This window comes from Heptranchias perlo, chromosome 2, assembly GCF_035084215.1.
Source record: "Heptranchias perlo isolate sHepPer1 chromosome 2, sHepPer1.hap1, whole genome shotgun sequence".
Lineage (NCBI taxonomy): Eukaryota > Metazoa > Chordata > Chondrichthyes > Hexanchiformes > Hexanchidae > Heptranchias > Heptranchias perlo.
The window spans coordinates 1159298-1169294 of record NC_090326.1 but is presented as its reverse complement, the minus strand read 5'-3'; the positions used below and the strand labels follow the sequence as shown (position 1 = coordinate 1169294).

Sequence of the window (9997 nt, the reverse complement as noted above, 5' to 3'; positions counted from 1 at the left end):
CTGATCCCTGTACCGAGTCCTGTGTTCAATGTCTGATCCCTGTACCGAATCCTATGTTCAATGACTGTTCCCTGTGCAAGTCCTCTATTCAATTTCTGATTCCTGTGCCGAGTCCTGCGTTCAATCTCTGTTCTCTGTACCGAGTCCCATGTTCAATATTTGTTCCCTGAACCGAGTCCTGTGTTCAATGTCGGTTCCCTGTACCGAGCCCTGTGTTCAATGTCAGTTCACTGAACCGAGTCCTGTGTTCAATGTTTATTCCATGTTCTGAGTGGTGTTTTCAATGTCTGATGCCTGTACTGAGTCCTGTGTTCAATGTTTGTTCCATGTACGGAGTCCTGTATTCAATGCCTGATGCCTGTACCGAGTCCTGTATTCAATGTTTTACATTGTACTGAGTCCTGTGTTGAATATCTGATCATTGTACCGAGGCCTGTGTTCAATGTCTGTTCCCTGTACCGAATCGTGTATTCAATGTCTGATGCCTGTACCGAATTCTGTGTTCAATTTCTGATCATTTTACCGAGCCCTGTGCTCAGTGTCCAATCCCTGTAGTGAGCCCTGGGTTTAATGTCTGATCATTGTACCGAGCCCTGTGTTCAATGCCTGATCCGTGTGTCGAGTCCTGTGTTTAATTTCTGATCCCTGTATCGAGTCTTGTGTTCAATGTACGATCCCTGTCGAGAGTCCTGGGATTGATATCTGATCATTGTACCGAGTCCTGTGTTCAATATCTGATCATTGTACCGAGTCCTGTGTTCAATATCTGATCCGTGTACCGAGTCCTGTGTTCAATTTCTGATCATTGTACCGAGTCCTGTGTTCAATATCTGATCATTGTACCGAGTCCTGTGTTCAATTTCTGATCATTGTACCGAGTCCTGTGTTCAATATCTGATCCGTGTACCGAGTCCTGTGTTCAATTTCTGATCATTGTACCGAGTCCTGTGTTGAATGTCTGTTCCCTGTACCGAGCCCTGTGTTCAATGTTTAATCATTGTACTGAGTCTTGTGTTGAATGTCTGATCATTGTACCGAGTCCTGTGTTCAAGTCCGATCTGTGATTCGAATCCTGTGTTTAATGTCTGATCCCTGTACCGAGTCCTGTTTTCAATTTCCGATCCCTGTAGTGAGTCTTCGGTTTAATTTCTGATCATTGTACCGACCCCTGCGTTCAGTGTCCGCTCCCGGTACAGAGTCCTGGTTTCAATGGTTCATCATTGCACCGAGACCTGTGTTCAAAGCCTGACCCGTGTATCGAGACCTGTGTTTAATGTTTGGTCAATGTTCCGAGTCCTGTTTTCAATGTCCGATCCCTACAGTGAGTCCTGGGTTTAATGTCTGATCCCTGTACCGAGTCCTGCGTTCAATATTTGCTCACTGTACCGAGTCCTGTATTCAATGTTTTTATTTCATTGTACCGAGTCCTCTGTTCAATATCTGATCCCTGTACCGAGTCTTGTGTTCAATGTTTGATCATTGTACTGCGTTCTGTGTTGAATGTCTGATCATTGTACCGAGGCCAATGACCAATAGCTGATCATTGTACCGAGTCCTGTGTTCACTGTCTGATCTGTGTATCGAATTCTGTGTTTAAAGTCTGATCCCTCTACCGAGTCCTGTGCTCAATGTCCGACCCCTGTAGTGAGCCCTGGGTTTAATGTCTGATCATTGTACCGAGCCCTGTGTTCAATGTCCGATCGCAGTACTGAGTCCTGGTTTCAATGGCTGATCATTTTGCCGAGTCATGTGTTCAATGTCCGATCCCTACAGTGAGTCCTGTGTTCAATGTCTGATCCCTGTACCGAGTCCTGTGTTTAATGTCTGATCCCTGTACCGAGTCCTGTGTTCAATGTCTGATCCCTGTACCGAGTCCTCCGTTCAATATCTGATCATTGTACCGAGTCCTGTGTTTAATGTCTGATCCCTGTACCGAGTCCTGTGTTCAATGTCTGATCCCTGTACCGAGTCCTGTGTTTAATGTCTGATCCCTGTACCGAGTCCTGTATTCAATGTCTGATCCCTGTACCGAGTCCTGTGTTCAATGTCTGATTCCTGCACCGAGTCCTGTATTCAATGTCTGATCCCTGTACCGAGTCCTGTGTTCAATGTCTGATCCCTGTACCGAGTCCTGTGTTTAATGTCTGATCCCTGTACCGAGTCCTGTGTTCAATGTCTGATCCCTGTACTGAGTCCTGTATTCAATGTCTGATCCCTGTACCGAGTCCTGTGTTCAATGTCTGATCCCTGCACCGAGTCCTGTATTCAATGTCTGATCCCTGTACCGAGTCCTGTGTTCAATGTCTGATCCCTGCACCGAGTCCTATGTTCAATGTCTGATCCCTGTACCGAGTCCTGTGTTCAATATCTGATCCCTCTACAGGGTCCTGTGTGCAATGTCTAATCTCTGCACTCATTCTTGTGTTCAATATCTGAACCCTGCAAGGAGTCCTGTGCTGAATGTCTAATCCCTGAACCGAGTCCTGTGTTCCATGTCTGTTCCTCGTACCGAGTCCCGTGTTCAATGTCTGATCCCTGTACCGAGTCCTGTGTTCATTGTTTTTTTCCTGGTTCCGAGTCCTGTGTTCAATGTCAGATCCCTGTACCGAGTCCTGTGTTCATTGTTTTTTTCCTGGTTCCGAGTCCTGTGTTCAATGTCAGATCACTGAACCGAGTCCTGTGTTCAATCTCTGTTCTTTGTACTGAGTCCTATGTTCAATATTTGTTCCCTGTACCGAGTCCTGTGTTCAATCTCTGTTCTTTGTACTGAGTCCTATGTTCAATATTTGTTCCCTGTACCGAGTCCTGTTTTCAATGTTTATTCCATGTTCTGAGTCGTGTATTAAATATCTGTTCCCTGTACTGAGTCCTGTGTTCAATGTTTGTTCCATGTATGGAGTCCTGTGTTCAATGCCTGATACCTGTACCGAGTCCGGTATTCAATCTTTGATCATTGTACCGAGTCCTGTGTTGAATGTCTGATCTGTGTATCGAATCCTGTGTTTAAAGTCTGATCCCTCTACCGAGTCCTGTGCTCAATGTCCGATCCATGTAGTGAGCCCTGGGTTTAATGTCTGATCATTGTACCGAGACCTGTGTTCAAGGCCCAGTCGCAGTACTGAGTCCTGGTTTCAATGGCTGATCATTTTACCGAGTCATGTGTTCTATTCCTGATCCATGTATCGAGTCCTGTGTTTAATGTCTGATCCCTGTATCGAGTCTTGTGTTCAATGTTTGTTCCATGTTCGGAGTCCTGTATTCAATGTCTGTTCCTTGTACCGAGCCCTGTGTTCAATGTTTAATCATTGTACTGAGTCTTGTGTTGAATGTCTGATCATTGTACCGAATCCTGTGTTCAATGTCCGATCTCTGATTCGAATCCTGTGTTTAATGTCTGATCCCTGTACCGAGTCCTGTGTTCAATGTTTTTTTTCCCTTGTACCGAGTCCTCTGTTCAATATCTGATCATTGTAACGAGCCCTCTGTTCAAGTTTTTTTTCCTAGTACTGAGTCCTGTGTTCAATGTCTGTTCCCTGTAACGAGTCTTGTGTTCAATATCTGATCCCTGTAACGAGTCTTGTGTTCAATATCTGATCCCTGTACTGAGTCCTGTATTCAATGTCTGTTCCCTGTACCGAGTATTGTGTTCAATGTCTGATCCCTGTACCGAGTCCTCTGTTCAAGGTCTTATCCTTGTACAGAGTCTTGTCTTCTTTTTATTCGTTCCTGGGATATGGGCGTCGCTGGCAAGGCCAGCATTTATTGCCCATCCCTAATTGCCCTTGAGAAGGTGGTGGTGAGCCGCCTTCTTCAACCGCTGCAGTCCGTGTGCTGAAGGTTCTCCCACAGTGCTGTTATGTAGGGAATTCCAGGATTTTGGCCCAGTGACGATGAAGGAATGGCGATATATTTCCAAGTCGGGATGATGTGTAACTTGGAGGGGAACGTGCAGGTAGTGTTGTTCCCATGTGCCTGCTGCCCTTGTCCACCTAAGTAGTAAAAGTCGTGGGTTTGAGAGGTGCTGTCGAAGAAGCCTTGGCGAGTTGCTGCAGTGCATCCTGTGGATGGTGCTCACTGCAACCACGGTCCGCTAGTTGGGAAGCAGTGAATATTTATTGTGGTGGATGAGGTGCCAATTAAGCGGGCTGCTCTGTCCTGGATGGTGTCGAGCTTCTTGAGTGTTGTTGGAGCTGCACTCATCCAGGCAAGTAGAGAATATTGCATCAAACTTCTGACCTGTGCCTTGCAGATGGTGGAACGGCTTTGGGGAGTCAGGAGGTGAGTCACTTGCCGCAGAATATCTAGCCACTGACCTGCACTTGTAGCCACAGTATTTATGTGGCTTGTCCAGTTAAGTTTCTGGTCAATGGTGACCCCCAGGATGTTGATAGTAGGGGATTCAGCGAGGTTAATGCCGTTGAATGTCAGGGTGAGGTGATTAGACTCTCTCTTATTGGAGATGGTCATTGCCTTGCATTTGTCTGGCGCGAATATTACTTGCCACTTATCAGCCCAAGTCTGGATGCTGTCTTGTGTTCAATGTCTGTTCCCTGTACCGAATCGTGTATTCAATGTCTGATCCCTGTACCGAGTTCTGTGTTCAATGTCTGATCATTGTACCGTGTCCTGTGTTGAATGTCTGATCATTGCATCGAGGCCTATGTTCAATGTCTGATCACTGAACCGAGTCCTGTGTTCAATGTCTATTATCTATAACTAATTTTGCGTTCAATTTTTTCCCCTGTACTGAGTCCTGTGTTCAATATTTGTACCCTGTTTTGCGTCCAGTGTGTAATGTCTGTTCCCCGTACCGAGCCCTGTGTTCAATTTTGTTCCCTATATGGAGTCGTATGTTCAATATCTTTTCCCTGTACCGAGTCCTGTGTTCAATTTTGTTCCCTATATGGAGTCGTATGTTCAATATCTTTTCCCTGTACCGAGCCCTGTGTTCAATTTTGTTCCCTATATGGAGTCGTATGTTCAATATCTTTTCCCCGTACCGAGCCCTGTGTTCAATTTTGTTCCCTATATGGAGTCCTGTGTTCAATATCTTTTCCCTGTACCGAGTCCTGTAATACTGAGTGAAGCTTGCAGCTCGTGTGGAAATCAACAGCAACATACAGAAGTTCTGAGGATCAATGGACCAGGCTCTGAATTTATTACAGTGATTGGGGGAGCTGATTGTCTCATTTTTATTTCCTCTCTTTTTATTTTATCTGCCTTTCCCTTTTCTGTCTCAGACTTCGTTTCATCCCCTTTCTCATAATTCCTCATCTCTTCGTCCTTTTTAAATGTTTTCTCGCTCCCTTGAGCTCGATCCCCGGGTTCCTGTCACTTCTTTCTCTTTCATTCTTTCTTTATTTAGAGTGACGTTCTTCTTCCTCTTTCCTCTTTCTTCTGTGTTTGCCCTCTTTTTCTTCTTTTTTCTTCTACTCTTTCTCCATATTCCATTTCTGTTCTCTTTCACGTTATGACTCTAATCCATCTCTCTTTCTCACGCATTTTTCGATTACTCTTCCTTGTTGTGTTAAACTCCCCTCGATTCATTATTATTTCCGTATTTATTCTCTCTCTCTGTTTCTGATTTCATCCTCAGCAGAAGGTGAAGATGATGGAAGTCAGGGAAAACAGAGGAGAAGAAGTGCAACAAGGGGGAAGACGGAAGAATGAGAAGGAGCGATGGAGAGGAGAGGTCAGAGAAACAGAGAGGGAATGTGGTAGAGTAAAACAAAAGCACACCGAGAAACACTGAGAGAAAAGGTAAGTGACACAAGAGAACGAGGGAAATATATGAAGTGAAAAGGAAAATAGAACAGGTAAAACAGAATGAGTGAGAAACAGGGACAAAGAGGCGGGCATGCAGGAAGACATAGCAAGGCAGAGAGCGAGAGAACTATGACAAAAATCAGCAAAGAGAATGGGAGTGGAAGACAGAAAGGGAATACTGAAAGCAAGTCAATGAGAAATAGATAAGAAAGAACGGAATTAAGAAACAAGAGAACAAAAGGCGGAGAACGAAGGAAAAACAGACAGATCAACGATACAAAAATATCAAACGAAACACCGAGAGAAAAAACTAAGAGGCAAGCGGCCCTTTAGTTAAAACAAATAATAACTTCAACAATCTTTGAGAAAACCAGAACTATCAATAATCAGTTGATAAGTAAGGAGAATTACTGTGCAATAAATCTTCATCTTTTGGTTCAAATTCCAAATTCCCAAATTCATCAGTGGGAGGCATGTGTTTCTATTATTGATATTTTTTAACTGATGTTTTGTTTCAAATGTTACAGAAACATTTACCCAAACAACATCCCACATTCCCTCGACTACAGCTCAGCTCTGTCTGACTCTCTTTGAAGAAGGTCTCACTCTGGAAGCTGCAAATGGATTGCTCCACTGAATTATGGAAGTGACTGTACAAGAGCTCAGAAAGGAAACAACAAAATAGTCAATCAAAATGGTGACGTCACCCTAAACGGAGTGGCGGATCTCGCAATCAAAGTAGTGACGTAACCCTAAACAGAATGGCGGACCTGTCAATCAAAATAGTGTCGTCCTCTAAACAGAAGGGTGGACCTGTCAATCAATATCGTGACGTCTCCTAAACAGGATGGTTACCTCACCCCGGATTGTATTGTCAGGTCGAGAGCGAATCCTGCTGCAATTCAGGTCGGGAAGTCTGGGGCTAAATATGAGATGAATAAACTGGAAACACACGTCCTCTCCTCTGGGCTGGGCTCAGTTGTTTTTATTATTCATTAATTTAATAATTAAAGTAACCGGATATTTCGCTGTGCTTTTGAACTGCTCCCTGAACTTGGGCTGAGTCACCCCATAAATAAATGTGTTTGTGCAGGAACTTAAATTCTGCAGCATCAATCCGACTTGTTCAATGACATATAAAAAATGATTGTCGTCTGTCGGATCTTTTTCTACAATGTTATAAAATAAGAAAATCGCAACATACAAAAGCCACAGAAGTACGAAGCTGCCGGATATGGTGAAGAGTAAAATCACAGACTTCCTTCTGCTCTCCATCTCTGGGTCACTGCGATTCTCTCCCTTCCTCTGACCTCTCAGTCTCTTACGGACCCGACTGGCCACTAAAATATACCTGACTGTCAGAGAATTAAGCAACAAAATTAAGGCGAATGGGAGCAATGGGGTTAAAATCGTATTAAACCAGTCAAATCCTATCCATACCGGCTCAGTGTAATAACTTGGTTTTGTATAACAATCCCACGGTACATTGTCGATTATCTCAGCAGGTTTATATGTAAAGTAGAATGGAACGTCTTTCAAACAGAGCAGAATGCAGGTTGTTGCTAGAATTACAGCCGCAGTTTCCTCGGTGCAATATTTAGTTTTCAGCTTCTGGCAACAAATCGAGACAAACCGGTCAATGGAGAAAGTGATTGTGAACCAGACCGAACAGTCTATGGCTGCACGAGTCAGGACAGCGATAACACTACACACAGGGGTGATGTCCAGGAAAGATCCCGGGAAATAATAATAACTGATCCGCCACAGTATGACCTCAGTGATAATGACCAGTAGATCCGCCGCTGCCATCGCCACCAGGTAACGAGTGGTGCAGGTGGAGAGGCCGCACTTTCCCCGGGACAGGATCACAATCGCCATCAAATTTACTGTAAGAAAGAGAAGGGAAAAGAGATTCGAAATTACTCGTCAAACTCAACGAACCGTGTCTGAGCCCAATCTGTAAGTATGTGAGTGTGGGGATATCCCGGTGTTCTCCTGGGTCCAGACAGTGAGTATGTGAGTGTGGGGATATCCCGGTGTTCCCCTGGGCCCAGACAGTGAGTATGTGAGTGTGGGGATATCCCGGTGTTCTCCTGGGTCCAGACAGTGAGTATGTGAGTGTGGGGATATCCCGGTGTTCTCCTGGGTCCAGACAGTAAGTATGTGAGTGTGGGGATATCCCGGTGTTCTCCTGGGCCCAGACAGTAAGTATGTGAGTGTGGGGATATCCCGGTGTTCACCTGGGTCCAGACAGTGAGTATGTGAGTGTGGGGATATCCCGGTGTTCTCCTGGGTCCAGACAGTAAGTATGTGAGTGTGGGGATATCCCGGTGTTCTCCTGGGTCCAGACAGTGAGTATGTGAGTGTGGGGATATCCCAGTGTTCTCCTGGGTCCAGACAGTAAGTATGTGAGTGTGGGGATATCCCGGTGTTCTCCTGGGTCCAGACAGTGAGTATGTGAGTGTGGGGATATCCCAGTGTTCCCCTGGGCCCAGACAGTGAGTATGTGAGTGTGGGGATATCCCGGTGTTCACCTGGGCCCAGACAGTAAGTATGTGAGTGTGGGGATATCCCGGTGTTCTCCTGGGTCCAGACTGTGAGTATGTGAGTGTGGGGATATCCCGGTGTTCACCTGGGCCCAGACAGTAAGTATGTGAGTGTGGGGATATCCCGGTGTTCTCCTGGGTCCAGACAGTGAGTATGTGAGTGTGGGGATATCCCGGTGTTCACCTGGGTCCAGACAGTGAGTATGTGAGTGTGGGGATATCCCAGTGTTCCCCTGGGTCCAGACAGTAAGTATGTGAGTGTGGGGATATCCCGGTGTTCTCCTGGGTCCAGACAGTGAGTATGTGAGTGTGGGGATATCCCGGTGTTCTCCTGGGTCCAGACAGTGAGTATGTGAGTGTGGGGATATCCCGGTGTTCCCCTGGGTCCAGACAGTGAGTATGTGAGTGTGGGGATATCCCGGTGTTCACCTGGGCCCAGACAGTAAGTATGTGAGTGTGGGGATATCCCGGTGTTCCCCTGGGCCCAGACAGTAAGTATGTGAGTGTGGGGATATCCCGGTGTTCTCCTGGGTCCAGACAGTGAGTATGTGAGTGTGGGGATATCCCGGTGTTCTCCTGGGTCCAGACAGTGAGTATGTGAGTGTGGGGATATCCCGGTGTTCTCCTGGGTCCAGACTGTGAGTATGTGAGTGTGGGGATATCCCGGTGTTCCCCTGGGCCCAGACAGTAAGTATGTGAGTGTGGGGATATCCCGATGTTCACCTGGGCCCAGACAGTAAGTATGTGAGTGTGGGGATATCCCGGTGTTCACCTGGGCCCAGACAGTAAGTATGTGAGTGTGGGGATATCCCGGTGTTCCCCTGGGCCCAGACAGTAAGTATGTGAGTGTGGGGATATCCCGGTGTTCCCCTGGGCCCAGACAGTAAGTATGTGAGTGTGGGGATATCCCGGTGTTCACCTGGGCCCAGACAGTAAGTATGTGAGTGTGGGGATATCCCGGTGTTCTCCTGGGTCCAGACAGTAAGTATGTGAGTGTGGGGATATCCCGGTGTTCACCTGGGTCCAGACAGTGAGTATGTGAGTGTGGGGATATCCCGGTGTTCTCCTGGGTCCAGACAGTAAGTATGTGAGTGTGGGGATATCCCGGTGTTCCCCTGGGTCCAGACAGTAAGTATGTGAGTGTGGGGATATCCCGGTGTTCACCTGGGCCCAGACAGTAAGTATGTGAGTGTGGGGATATCCCGGTGTTCACCTGGGCCCAGACAGTAAGTATGTGAGTGTGGGGATATCCCTGTGTTCACCTGGGCCCAGACAGTAAGTATGTGAGTGTGGGGATATCCCGGTGTTCACCTGGGCCCAGACAGTAAGTATGTGAGCATGGGAATATCCCGGTTTTCTCCTGGGTCCAGACTGTGAGTATATGAGTGTGGGGATATCCCTGTGTACTCCTGGGTCCAGACAGTAAGTACGTGAGTGTGGGTATATCCCTGTGTACTCCTGGGTCCAGACAGTAGGTATATCCCTGTGTACTCCTGGGTCCAGACTGTGAGTATATGAGTGTGGGGATATCCCTGTGTACTCCTGGGTCCAGACAGTAAGTACGTGAGTGTGGGGATATCCCTGTGTACTCCTGGGTCCAGACAGTAAGTACGTGAGTGTGGGTATATCCCTGTGTACTCCTGGGTCCAGACAGTAGGTATATCCCTGTGTACTCCTGGGTCCAG

The 9997-nt window shown here is 46.6% G+C and overlaps 1 protein-coding gene across 1 annotated transcript in view; it reads right to left on the bottom strand.

Annotated features, from left to right (window-relative positions):
• Positions 1 to 6741: 6741 nt before the first annotated feature.
• LOC137300274 (probable G-protein coupled receptor 139) overlaps positions 6742 to 9997 on the bottom strand; it is a 62514-nt gene continuing 59258 nt past the window's right edge. Inside the window, exon 6 of the mRNA XM_067969398.1 lies at positions 6742 to 7652. Within this exon, the coding sequence (XP_067825499.1) occupies positions 6742 to 7652 (911 nt within the window). The remainder of the gene's footprint in view (positions 7653 to 9997) is intronic.